This window comes from Neomonachus schauinslandi, chromosome 2, assembly GCF_002201575.2.
Source record: "Neomonachus schauinslandi chromosome 2, ASM220157v2, whole genome shotgun sequence".
Taxonomy (NCBI): domain Eukaryota; kingdom Metazoa; phylum Chordata; class Mammalia; order Carnivora; family Phocidae; genus Neomonachus; species Neomonachus schauinslandi.
Genome location: NC_058404.1, coordinates 69,444,940 through 69,459,386, shown reverse-complemented (window position 1 = coordinate 69,459,386; position 14,447 = coordinate 69,444,940). Strand labels below are relative to the sequence as shown.

At 37.5% G+C, this 14,447-nt stretch overlaps 1 protein-coding gene across 1 annotated transcript in view; it reads right to left on the bottom strand.

Annotated features, from left to right (window-relative positions):
* GASK1B (golgi associated kinase 1B) overlaps window positions 1-14,447 on the bottom strand; it is a 44,694-nt gene that overhangs the window by 22,861 nt on the left and 7,386 nt on the right. The window contains exon 2 of the mRNA XM_021698850.1: window positions 6,586-6,800. Within this exon, the coding sequence (XP_021554525.1) occupies window positions 6,586-6,800 (215 nt within the window). The remainder of the gene's footprint in view (window positions 1-6,585; window positions 6,801-14,447) is intronic.

Genomic DNA, 14,447 nt, shown 5'->3' with positions numbered 1-14,447 from the left:
AAGTTTGAGGCAAAATCCTTAATCACTGAGTGGTAGGGATAAAAGGAAGGGATGCTTGGAAGACCTTCATAATCTATCATGGAGGCCACAGTTGGAATCCTTCTTTGCCTAGCATTTGGATATTCCCGCAGAAACGAATATTCTTTTAGTGAAAAGTTATATTTTCTCTTGTTTAGATGATAGTCGATTGGAATTTTTACTTTTACTATTATCACATCATTAAGTAAAAAAAAAAAATGATGCATAGAAAAAAGAGTGGAAGAGAATAGGTCAAAGATTAACACCCATTAATCTAATGCATTATATTCAGGAACTAAATCATTAGAAGCCAGGTAAGAGCTACGAGCGTTGACTGATAAAAGATAACTCTAGGGGGACAAGACATACCAATTCATATTATTGTTGTTCGTTGAATTTATGAACATAAGTTTATTACTCACAGCCACCTGGGGGAAAATATACCTAATGGAACAAGAAGTTTCCATAAGGATAATTTTTCCCACTCTGAACTTTTTCACACCTTTAGCCCTTTAGAATCCCTCTCTCTGAAACTCTCTTCCTGTCTCCTGTACTCACCTGATTTCTGCAAGGTCTTCAGTTTCTAGATTAAATGTCACATTCTCTGTCCACACTCTCTACAAATCTCGAAGAATTAGTAGCATCTTATTTGTTTCTAAAGGATGTTAAACTTAACTCAATTATGACTCCTGATACATTCTGTTATGGTTATCTATCCCTGCTATTAGACTGCATAACTCTTGAGGTCAGGGAAGCATCTCATCCATCTTACCACCAGCACTAAACCTGCCAAGTGTCTGGGACAGAAAAGGGCCCAAAAAAGTCTGTCAAATCCAAGTGGAAAGAAATATATGTAACTTATTTTGTTGAAGGTGGAAGCAAATATCTCTCAAAACACATCTCTGTTAGTCCTCCTCTACTAAATACTCCTTAATTGCTCATCAAATAAACAGTTATTCTTAGAAAATATAAGTACAGGAAGAACTCCATTAAAGAGTTAAAAATATTAAGTATTTTCTATTCATTTGATTTTTTATTTTCTAAACTTCTAATTATCTTATTTTAATAAAACTTTCTTTATTGCAATTACACTTTTGTTTTTTTACTTTTAATATTTTTAATTTGATACTTTTGATTCAATATTTTAATATAACTAGGTAGTTTTCTTTGATCAAAAAAAATAATAATAACGTCCTGAGTGTGACATTCTCAGATACTCTGCTACTAATTGAAAGGTTACAGAGTTGGATAAGACAGGGACTTGCCCTTGAGAAATTCACAGCTTATTAAAAAAGACAGACTAGTCAAAATAATTAAAACTTAATAGGCTAAGATCTCTAATATAAGTACATAAGAGTAGAAAAATATAACGATTTGGGAATGACTTACAATTTAATGAATAAAAATAATGATAAAATACTTTAATTCTTATATTGATATTAACCTCTACTATTATTTCTGGATGATCAATTTCTTAACATGTAACACTCACTGAACCTATTATGTACCAGGCATTATTCTAAATCCTTCATGTGTGTAAATATATTGAATTCTCTCAATAGCCCTCTCTATAAACAATATTACTACTCCTGAGGGAACCAAGGTAGAGAGAGGGTAAGTAACTTCTCAATGTTAAAAAATTAGTATTGGTAATTTGGATTGAAATTTAGCAGGCTGGTTCCAGAAGCCTGGTTCCTAACCATTGTACAGACTATGAGCTCAAAAAGCAAGTTTTATACATCCTAAATCTATTCTGGTTATTTTATATGACCTTTTGATAGAAATTTTCCAAGTCTTAGAAACTCAAATTCTCTCTAGAATACTATTCTTTGGCACCCTAACAGAGGTGACTTTTTGTCTCTGTAGTTCATACCCCCACGCTTCAAGAATAAAAGGTTATTTGTGCCTCTATCACATTTTACAGACCCAGTAAAATGGCATAGCCTTTATGAATGTAGATTTGTTAATTGGGTAAAACAAAAAGAATGTTGTGTACAAAAAATTAACAACTGGGTTCTGTATTCTCTTGCCTTGTTGTAGCATCATAGAACAAGTGATTTTAGTTTACTTCAGGCAGAACTTTTCTAAGATTGTTAACAAACTCCACCCAATACACTCCCAACACATTCCCAATCACCATTTAAATAAGGCATATATTTGACTTTAAAGTAAACATCTCAGTGTAATTGATGGAAGGATTATTGTTTAAAAGATAACTATTATGGTACTCATGAAAAATGGCCTACATATGTTCACTTATTCATTCATTTGTTCAGCAAATATTTTTAATAAACATCTCTATAAACATTGTATGATGCTAAATACAGGAAGTAAAAAGGTCAACTAAGATACAATCTTATAAAAAATGTAAAATTTCTCTGGAGTAATATCTACTGTGAGCAAAGTCAAATGAAAAACAACAAAGTAAAAAAATTATTTGAGATATATAGGATTGATAATGGCTAATTTTCAAGATATACAAAATGTTTTTATAAATCAATAAGGAAAAGCTATGGAATGCAATAAAAAAGGGGAATGATATGAATAGGCAACTCACAAAAAATGAACTATAAATAATGAGTATTTGAAAATGTGACATCCTCAATATCACTCATAATGAAAAAACTGGAAATATAAACAACACCTTGCTGCCCTCCATAAAATTAGTAAAAATTTTAATCAGTTTTCCACCTCTCAAGGTTGGCAAGAAAGAGGAAAACATTCATTCTCCTACCTTACTGGTAAAATTGTAAAATGCCTTAGCATCTAGTGGAAATTAGCTTTTTGTCTGTTGCACTATGGGAAGCAAGTAAATGTTGGATTAATGAAAAAATGTAAGTCTATTCTCACAGATGCCATACTCACATATATAATTTGATATATAGATACCAACCAAAGTAACTTTAACAATCGAATTAACTTCTGACTTAGATTCAGTGCTTTAGCCAGAGCCAAAATTGGGAACTCCAATATTGGTGTCATAACTTGGACAGGTTCTAGTAAAGTCCTGTAGAGATCACATCTTCATGGATTATCAAGAATGTGAAAGACACCCCCACAATCTCCCGCAGGCAGAAGGAATAAGAAGGTAGATTACAACTAGAACTGACCTACAATAGAAGCAGTTCCCACAGAGTTAGCAGCAGCCTGATGCCCAATATCTCAAGCCAAAGGTGATCTTGGCTTATACAGTTTGAGTGGACTGGAGGAAGTCATCCAGGTAATAAATGACAAAGCCTGTACTAAGCTACGAGCACAAGCCATACCTAAAAGAAGAAGGATTGGGGAGATATCAAGGATTTGGTCACTGTATGGATGTGAGGGTAAGTATCACAAGGCATATAAATGACTCCCAAATTTTTGACTTGGGAAATTGGAAGATGATGGTGCCATTGCCCTACACAATGAATAGGAGGAAGCATTGCTTAGAAGTTTGTCTCTTAAGCCAGAACTCCTCAGTTGGGCTCCAGATTCTATTGGATACCAACTATGTGACTCTAGCCAAATTAATTAATTTCTCTTTGCTTTGATTTCCTCATTTCTAAAATATGAATAATGATAAGATCTACTTCATAGGACTGTTATGAGGATTAAATAAGTTAATATATTAGTGCTCAGTACAGAGTGTTTAGAACAGTGCCAAGCACATAGCAAGTGTTATATAATGGTTAGATTACTAATAGTATTAGTTTAAGGACTTAAAATATTTGTCTTCCTTGAAAACTTATAATAGTGATGTGTCTACATTCATCCTCAAGACCACAGACAATGGACACAATGATAAAAGTTGCTGATGCATTCCGGAGACTGTGGCTCAGTTGGAATTCATTCCTCCTCAGTCAAGGTAATGAACAGAAGGAGTTACAATGTGAACACACCTCTTGTGAAAAAAAGCTCTCTTCCTCCATGATCTACCATATCTCTTATAGGCAGGGAGCATCACTACTCCCCTAAATGACTCTGTTTCAGACAAACGGTATATTTAGGATGCCTTAAATATCATATGAACCTTGCCAACCCCGTGTCCTTCCTCACATTTGTGCCTACCCTCTTTATCATTTACAGCCTGCAATCTTACTCAAACTCTTCCTCCTTTACTATTTTATGGCAAAGCCCTCTCCCTTTTTTAACCTCATACCAGTAAGAACTTTTCTATTGTTTCATCCAGCCCTTCTTACACGTATCTATTTTTGTTTCATACTATACTTTCCTAAGTGATTTTTTAAAAAACCAAACTTGGGGTAGGGCAGGGGGGGATAACCGTCTTTACTACTTTGCTACCTCTGTGTTAGTTTTCTTCAGTATAATGCACAGTAGATGTTGAATAAACACATCATCATTGATTGAATGATAGTTGTAGTTTTCCTCAATAGAAAGGAGAATGACAAAGACAGAAGGTAGGTGGAGATTTAGTTGAAGTTTCCAGAATTAAAACAAATGTCATTAGAGACAACTTCTAAAAGGGTTTGCCCTCTATTCAGTGTACGTTAGTTCTTATGTTCTTCAGCTACAAACCTCAAGGTCATTCCCTTTCTCATAGACTTCACTGCCATATTCATGGATCTCCTCTCCCTCCTGCCTCTAGTCATCACCCTCAGGAACTTCAACCTCTATACTGACTATTCCCCAAACACCTGGCCTCATAGTAAGTACCTTTACCTACTTAGCCCTAGAAATCTTCACTCATTCTTCCCTTTATTGCTAATACATTTTATCACACCAACTCCCTTCATTAACCTAAAGATACCCTGGTAGTTGCCATACAATAACAGTTAAAAATATGGAATCTAGTGTCAGACAAACCTGCCAAAATCTCTATCTGGGAACTTACTAGCTCTGTAAGAACGAACAAGTTCGGTAACTGTGAGAAACAATTCTCCATGACATTTCTGCACATCTTAGATGAGGTTTTGCTCTGTACTGTCTCTTCAAGGATGTTAGTATAGCAAACAACCTTGGGAAATACAAAGAGTGTTTCCCACTGATGTGAAAGGCAGATTTGATGTATCTCCTCACCAAGATAATAAAGATAATTTCTCCTTCTGCGGCAATGTTGGACAGGTTTGCTAGAAACCTCTTATAAGATTGGGGGTTTCCTAAGCTTAGAGTTCCCCTGTAGTGATACAAAACCCTACATGCAGCATTCACCAGGGCTACTCTCTATCATCCCAATGGGACATGAGGGGCAAAGGAACATGACGCTCACGCCACTTGCTATACCACTTGTAATGAAGTAATCTGTCTGTCTCTGACCCAGGAATGTTTTGTCCTCTGCTAGCATCTATGAACATGTGGCTGGTTAATTTGTTAGCTTGTGAGAAAGGTAAGATCTCAGACTTTCCACCGTTCTTAATAATAACCTCTTTATGCTTCAGTATTCCTTTTGCCAACCCACAAAATGGAGAGGAGATGCCTATCTCACAGAGTTAGTATGTTAATTAAATGGAAAAATGAGATAATATATATACAGTGCTTAAGACCAGTCTGAGCCTCATAACTGAACTCTACAACAGTTTTTGGTGACTTCTGACTGCCTCCTTGCCAGTTCTGCTGGCCTGCTCTCCAGCTCAGTTCTCACTGGTGGTTTTGCAACACTGACACCATAAATCATCCTCTTCTGGAAAGTTCCTAATCCCTTGAAATTCTGTGACTCTGGTTTCCTTCTTACATTTTTATCCTTCTCTAGTTCCTTCCCAAAATGTCACACACACACACACACACACACACACACACACACACAGAGGAATTAACAAAGGAGAATGTTTTACAAATGTCCTAAGATGGTCCTAAATTTCCACAAAATGTTAATTAGCAATGCAACAATAGCAGCCTACAGGTTTTTCTAAAATGGAGGAAAGGAAAAGCAGTAATCAGAATGAGGGGATGAAGAGAGTCATAAGATCTTTATCAAAAGGAGATAAGAGTTATAAGACACCTGTGACATTCTGTGTCACTCACTTATATAGATGGTCAAAATTTATTATTCTATTATTCTCCAATGCCTGATCTTAATGAAATATTTGCAAAAAAAAATTACTAGAAAGAAAACAAGAGAAATGGTGGCTGTAACCTATATAACCAAGTGACCATCGAAACATAATGTGGAATGATGGAAATACAGTGTGAAAAGAAGACAAATTTTTACCATCAACAGATCCCAGGGAACCCCAACTCCAGCTTTTAGTAGTTTTCAGAATGTGGATGAGTTCCTTCACCTCATGAAACATCAGTTTACTCACCTCACAAATGACGGAAGACCATGCACCTTGAAGAGTTGTTGATAGGTTTCCTCAATAAGTTGGATCTACGATGAGTATGACTATTGCAGGACCGAAATACTGAAGAATTACTCCTTCAGAAACTCATATGAGAGCTGAGGGACATTTCTGAATATTTCCCAAAAGAATATAAAATTTTGCAATGTAGTATTATACTTGCCAAATATAGCATTATAGAACTTAAACTCTGGCTTCGTGAAAATTCAAAGTATAGAAAATTCCTTAGTGTTAGACTTACGTAACTCAGTGTCAGCCTTAGATAACCCCTTACTTGACTTGATAAACTTACCTGTAACAAAAAATCAAAGAGTGCTAGCTTGGACCACTCGTGGTGATGTATTTCAGTACAACCCCATTCAGGCTTGGGTACTCGACCATTCTGCCAGCACTTCTGTTTCAACGACTGTTGGTAAGTTCCCCAGGTGAGCTTAACAGAAGAGTGGGTCTCATTACTTGTTGGAGATAAAGATGAGTCCCAGAGAATGAGAGGACATGGGCGGCCATCTACAGATCCAAAAAAAAAAAAACCAAAACAAAACAAACTCACTTTAGCATGTTTAGCATGACTCAGTATGAGCCTTTAGGCAGTCCCTCACAGCTTCACCCTCTCACCTACCAAAAAAGTTTGATTAGATGATATTCCATGGTCCCTGTTAGACAACGAAAGGAAAGATTTTTGAGACAAGACGTTTTATTGATGTGGTGCAGGAATAAGCCACTAATCACCAATAACAATGTTCTGGTTAATGTGGTTTTATTCCACATCTAAAAGCAGCCACAACAAAAAGGGAAAGAATCCAGTCATTTATAATTGTCTATTCAATGTCTGAGAGGGGCTGCTCTCTCTTTGTAATAACAACTGTCTGATTTTCTGAGGCCATGGAAAAAGAATTTTTTGGAAGTCGCAAATTTAAAAGTGAAATTGTATGGCTCACACCAGCTACTATAATCTCCAAAGAAAGAAAAAAGAAGCAAGATGGAAACTTTTTTTCTTCTCTGAAGGAAAGAGTAATGCTCTTGGTAATGGATCATTTTTTCACACATAACCTCACAAAGTGCATTTAAGCAAATGCATTTCTTCAACTACAAGCACATAGATGATATGTAAAAAAAAAAAAAAATCTGTCATTCTAATTGTTTTTGTCTCACTCTTGATAGTTTAGAAATGCCACTGCTAGACTGTATAAAGAATGATGAGCCCAAGTGAAGTTATAAACAGGGAAGACCACGAAGGTCCATTATATGACACTTTAAGCTTAAAACCAATGACATCACTTTCCAGTCCCCATTTCTGACAAATAAAGTCACTGAGAGATGATGTTAAGTGGCTTTGCTTATAAGTTAAAAATCAGAATGATGCTATTGGGGGAAAAAAAAAAAGTCACAAAGATCTGGAAAAGCCCACTAAACTCACTCTTAACAGGCCTGGACAACAGAAGCCTCTGAAATTATGACTGGAATGTCTAAGACACATCACAGGAATTTTTAAAAACCTTTTTAAATAACCTGAGAGGCTCTCGATCTATGACTGTATTCCTTTTGGATAAAGACATTTATTTTTACCGTCTTGCTTGTTTGCCTTTTGTAGAGCTCTTATCTCTGTCTGGCCTTTACCACAGGAAACAGTCGCCTTCTCTAACCTCTCTCAATTTGCTGTTACAGTGACCTCAATAATTTTAGTAGTGTTCTCTTGATCATTCAGATCCCCTACATTCCAGTTTTATTCAAAAGAAAAATCTTCCTCCTTTTAGCCTTGCAATTTCAGCCTGGGTTTGCAAGAAGTCCTTTAGATTTGGGGAAGTATGCTACCGTCACCAACACACAATCAAGAAAAAAAATAGAGAAAGAACATAGATCTAAAAGACATCTCCCCTTTTACTTTCCTTTGACTTTCCTAAATGGTTTTGGGGCTGCTCGGACCTAATTGTCTTCTTAGGTATAAGATAAATATAAATTATATTTATATAATATAATATATATTTTATATATTATATTATATATGTTATATATAATATAATATTTATAACATATTATATATTATATTATATATAATATTATTATATTATATATTATATATTATTAATATTATATATATTTATATAATAAATATAATTTTAAATGAGTGGACCCCAAATATGACGCCAATTTAACAAATAATAATAGTAAAGTCCAGGTAAAAGCAGTCCATCGTGAGTGGGACACATGTAGAGACCAATGTAACCAAATATGAGTGGAAGATACAACATCGCTTTCAAAGACATGCGTACTTCAGACTTCGAAAGATAAACACCAAGGAGTTCTACCCATTGGTGTCTCTGGACTAAAGTTATACACAGACAGCACTTTAGATTCTCAGGGCTAGGAAGTATTCAAAGGGAGTTGAAACCTAATCCTGAACCTCAACAACACAAATCAATACAGGAGACAGACAGGCGGGCCGTTTCCTCAGCAATTCACATGAGGCCCGCAGAGAAATAGGGAAATGATCTACATAAACAACTGAAACAGTTAACCTTCTGGGCTGTTTTTCCTTTCCTTTAAAACGTTTGTTTCTTATTTTAAAGCAATTAAAAGTAAATCTACTCATTTTGGGAAATGTGGAAAAACATTAACATGTAAAGCTAAGAAAACAAAAATCATCTATAAGCTCCGGATAGGAGCTTAGTAATTGGTTCTGTGATTTATATACTGACTTCTGGTATTTTCCCATCCCTTTCTTTTTCACCTCAAAATGTGCATTGTTTTTAGAAATTTAAGAAGTAGAGCTTCTGGTGAGAGCTTAGGCTCTGGAATCCAACAGATCTTTTGAATTCTGGTCACATTACTTCTTTGCTTTGTAACATTAGACAAGTTAAGCAACCTCTCTAAGCCTTGCTTTCATCCTCTGTAAAATGGGGGTGAGAATGTACCTTCCCAAACTGGCTTTTAGGATTAAACGGGCTCTTGCATTTGAAGTCCTCAACCTGATGCCTAACATATATGCACATCCCAGAAAGCTTCTGCTATAACTATTATTACATAGAGACATGATGCAATGACACAATCCATCGGTCTTTGACTGCCTTCCTTTGTTTATGGAGCATCTACTATGTGTCAAGCATTATTCTAGAAACTGAACCTAAATAAATTAATAAATAAATACCAATTTCTATTTATCTTCTTGGCACTGACACTTCCACCGGGGGAAAGAGGCAAAAATTATGCAAGGAAAATAAACTATTTGGGACTCTCTCATATCTACAGTTTGTCATGATTGTTTTACTAAATATTTTACCACAAACATTTCTCTTATAATTAAATATTTTTAAATGGCATCAGTTTCACTGTCATACAATAACCTAGCCTAGTGGTCAGCACACTCTGTCAAAGGTAGGTAGTAAATATTTTAGGCTTTGAAGGCCATCCGGTCTCCATCACAACTACTGACCCAGCAAGTGTTTAACTCTCCTATAGCACGGAAGCAGTCAAAACCAGTATGTCAACAGATGGATGTGACTGTGTTCCAATAAAACTTTATTACAGACATTGAAATTTGCATTGCACATCATTTTCAAGTGTCATAGAAATGTTATTATTCTTTTGATTTTTGTCAACTATTTAAAATTGGAGAAAGCATATGTAGCTCACAAGCCACTCAAAAACAGGCAAGGGGCTGTCTTTGGCCCACAGACTGTAGTGTATCAACCCCTGATCTAGTCTTTGAGAATACTGTCTCTCATTTGCCATTTCTCTACTTTAGTGCACTGGATTTTTTGAATGATACATTTTCTATACTATTATTTAAAAAGCTATTCTTAAACTGCCTGCCAAAAGGAGCTTTCAGCTGCTAGGAGTAATTGGTTTTCAATTAATACTCTGGGTTTTTCTCCACATCCATCCATGTCCCCTCAGCAAAATATTTTGAATGCTGACTATAACATAAAAATGTTCCGTCCTGCCCTGCTGGGAATCTGTGCACCTCAGGCAAGGGGGATTTCCAGAAGCAAAAAGAAAGCAGGGTGAGTAGCAGTTCTCAGGCTGAGCATGGGTGCGGTGGTTCCTTTGCACACACTGGTCTCCTTCCTGCGTCTCAGAGCGTATGGCCCTCGAGATAATAGCGGTAGTCAGGATGGCTCCAGATCTCAGAGCCACAAGTACTAGTGTGAACAGAACTCCACTTTTTATAAAATATGGCTGTTAAAAGAATTAAGTGAACTTTGATAGATCCGAAGGGATGACAGAAAAATAGCCTCTGAAAACAGGAAACTGGTTAAAGCAACTTACCCTGAAGTGTTTCAGAGATGAGGAGCATTCATCTCTTCACATTCAGGTTTGTCAAAATGATGCAGTACTGCACTCTCTAGAGAAATCTTAACAGTGAAGAGATAAAATTCTAACTGTCAGAGTGGTGAGAAAGCAGGTTTCAAAAGATATGTGGGTGTTCATGTGAATTAAAGGTTATACAGCTGCCTTAAAAAAATGAGACTTGCCAGTAAAACTTATTTTTTTCCAAAATCTGAATATTTCCCCTGAATTTTGATGTTTCCCCAAGTCATTCTCTATTCAAAAGCACAAAGAAGACATTCTTTTGAGAAGATGCACGTGAATATTCACTAAGAATGAGTCCTATACACAATCTCCTTTGCCTGGATTTATTAAATGCCCTTCACTTCGAACACTGGCTGCCTGGTTTTGTTGACCTACAGGTGAATGCTAAGCATGCTGGGTGGAGTTGTGAGGGTCTGTCTGTGTTTGTCACTGAACAAAAATAAGTAAAAACATTCTGAGTTCTGAAATCAAAAGTCCTTTCTATCATATGGGCCAGATTCCAAGACTGTTCCAAGACTCCTTGTGAACAAGACAAAAAGGAAAGTGGCAGTTCAGCTCAGAGCCCTTCATCAAAAACGACTCTCCAAAACCTATTCAAGAAAACAAAAGCCAATCAAAAATTGAAACTCATCTTTGTTATAGGAAATGAATTCTGTCGGGTTCTACCACAACTATCAACAGCACATTGGAGGAAAACCTTAATGCCTTGGATCTCTCATTGTTAAAGGCAATTATTGGTGTTGATGTAACTCCAATGACAGTGTAGCAGGTGTCTAGTTGTTAATGATCCCTTAAGTACTGTCTGCTCTATTTTTCTAGAGTGTCTCTCCCAGTAGGGTTTTGGCAATTAAAAATATTAGACTGAAGTGAAGAAGCAGGTAAGATCTCTTGGCTTAGAGTTGGTAAATGCGAACAAGTCAGTGAATGTGAGGGAAGGGAAAACAGAAATGCAAGATTCTGGGACAGTCTTGAGGGAGGAGAAAATTGGAAGGATTTGATGACATTTTAATTCTGCTCAGGGTTTTAAATGTTGTTAACTTACTCAAAACACAAGTTTTTACACTCATCCTCAAATGGACCTTTGAGTTCCTGGGTTTCGGACAGAAAGAATTCAGTGAGGCACAGCAAACACAGAGACCTTACAAGATCCCCATCCCAGCTAAGGCCCCGGCCTCAGAAACAGACAAGTTGCACACAGAATGACAATCAGACAAAAATATTTGCCAGTTGAACAAGTGTTTGAAGGGAACAAGTGAAGGACTAACATAGAGATGGAGCTTTCAGTACACAGTTAAGAAATGAAGAAATACAGTGCCCTACTAGAATAGCTCTGTGCTGAAACGTCGCAGTTAATAAGGGGAAGAAACTTCGCTGAAAAGGAGCTAAGAATATGGGTGTGGTAGAAAAAGAAATCACAAATGTTGATTCCATTCCTGACTGATCACTGGTCTCCACAGAACGTGAGCAGAGTCCCTCAGCCACCTTGACTCAGGCACTGAGTTCCCCAAGGTATGAGAAGAGTACCTTCCAAATCTACCTCAGGATTATGTGAGAATCCAATGAAATACTGAAAATATAGCACTGTCAAATATTTAAAAGAACCAAACCTATGTGAGGTTTTTATGATTTATAAAAAGGAGAGGCAGAATTCCATAGATTTCATATGCATAGGTTCTCTACAGCCAACCAAGTCCTGGATACAGAGACCTGTCTCAGAAATAGATTTCTGGGTGATTTAGACTACATTTCTTCAAACAACAAAGAAAGTATTTATTTACTTATATAACTGTTTTTCATTTTATAACTTGCTTTCTCTAGGTTGGACTGAGTTAAAATAAACTCCATATTTCCTTAAGAGTTAGCTAAGTGTGAAGCTGAGGAAGCAGGAAAGGAGAATGTCTTATGACTTCCGCCGTCACAAACTACTTAATCTAAATCATCAGTTCTACTTTAAAAACAAAGTGTCCTTCTCTTTTCTGAACCTTTGACTAATGGACAGGAACTTCTGCTTTCTAGGTCTGCCCTGGACTTCTGCTATATATATAAATGAAAATTCCCAGAAAATTCCTGTCTCAGTATTCCATTTAGAAAAACAGAAATCAAATGTGACTTCTGAGGGTGGTGATGATGTGGTCACTGTGCCAGGCTCTGCAATCAATCATATTTTGTGAACAAGGTCCTGGTCACATTGGGGTGACCCAGTTCTGGGCAGTTTCGTGTTTATTAATGTAGATAAAGGAGCCATTAATTCCTGCCCAGGGTGACCTTCCTACAATGCAGAACTCATTATATCACTCCCCTTCTTCAAACCCTTCAATGATTCCCCATTATCTGCAAGATAAAGTCCATGTCCTTACATGACATCAAACCCAGCCACTTTGGAGACCACAGCTTTATCTCACTTCATCCCTGCCCACAACCCTCCCAAACCCTCATCTCCTTCAGAGCTCTGAGGTTTCCTAAGCACCTCTGCCGTCACAAGTTTTTCACACATCTATTCTCTCTACCCTTCTGACACCCACCCTATCTCTCACTCCACCCACAGTGACTTCAGATCCAGTTCTGACATTAGCTCTTCAAGAATTTTTTACAATGCCCCATCCACCACCCTACACACACATTCTGAACTAAATTTTCCCCCTCTCTATGCCTGCAAGGCCTCCTCAAAATATCTCCATTGAGATACCCTTTTTATATCGTACCCTTTTTATATGGTGCAATTGCTTAGCTGTCTCCTAACCTCCAAACTGAGTGTTCTGTGAGAACAGGGACTATTTCTTAATCACCTTTGGACCTCCAAAGTCTGACATGATATCGGCACCAAAGAAAGCACTCAAAAATGTTGGAGAATGGGGGTGCCTGGGTGACTCAGTCGGTTAAGCGTCTGCCTTTGGCTCAGGTCATGATCCCAGGGGCCTGGGATCTCTGCTCAGCAGGGAGCCTGCTTCTCCCTCTCCCTCTGCCACTCCCTCTGCTTATGCTCTCTCTCATGCTCTCTCTGTGTCAAATAAATAAATAAATCCAAAAAAAAAAAGGTTGGAGAATGATAGAACAAATTTTTCAGAATCCCTCAATTTTCATCTATAGCCCTGAAGTTCCAAGGAATCTTGTAGCTTAACTACAAAGCTATTTGAATCAGTGTACGGCTTTTTCCCCATGTTTAGAACAGCACCTCACACACAGAAAGTAAATGTTAGCAATTACAACAGAATATGACTGCAATATTTGCCCATTAACTGAAATTGGAGCGAGGCTGTCTTGTCCTTCTGCACCTGTGTGGCCCTTAGACCAACCCAGAGACAATAACAGATTTAGTCCTAATGGAAAGACCACAACCTTGAGCTCAGAAGGGTTCTGAGTAGATCCTGACACCAGCGGCAGACAGAGATGCCCTTCGGGCCACCAAACTCTCACACTGCCCACTGGTGTCAGCTCTAAAAAGGCAGAGATTCCTGACGGTTTTGTTCACCGATGTAGACCCCAATGACTAGAAGAGCCACTGGCACAGAGTAGGTGCTCAATAACATATTTCTTAAAAGAAGAAAAGATGACTGTGATACTGGAGTAGGGAGCAGACTGCGTGGAACTGAGAGGCACATGCATCCTTCACGCCGTGGTAACCATTCATCGTCCTTTCCACCCCGGCCATGGGTGGGATCAAGGGACAAGCTGCAGAGGCATGGCAGAGGAGGTCCCCATGTCCCCTCACTTGTCTACGAAGGTATGTAGTGAGCAAACAAGGGGACACTGGAGCGGATGCTCAGCAAACTTTTGTTCACCAATGAATGAAATGCATTAAGCTGACCAGCTCAATTTGATTGCTAAAGAAATACCCTTAGGGCT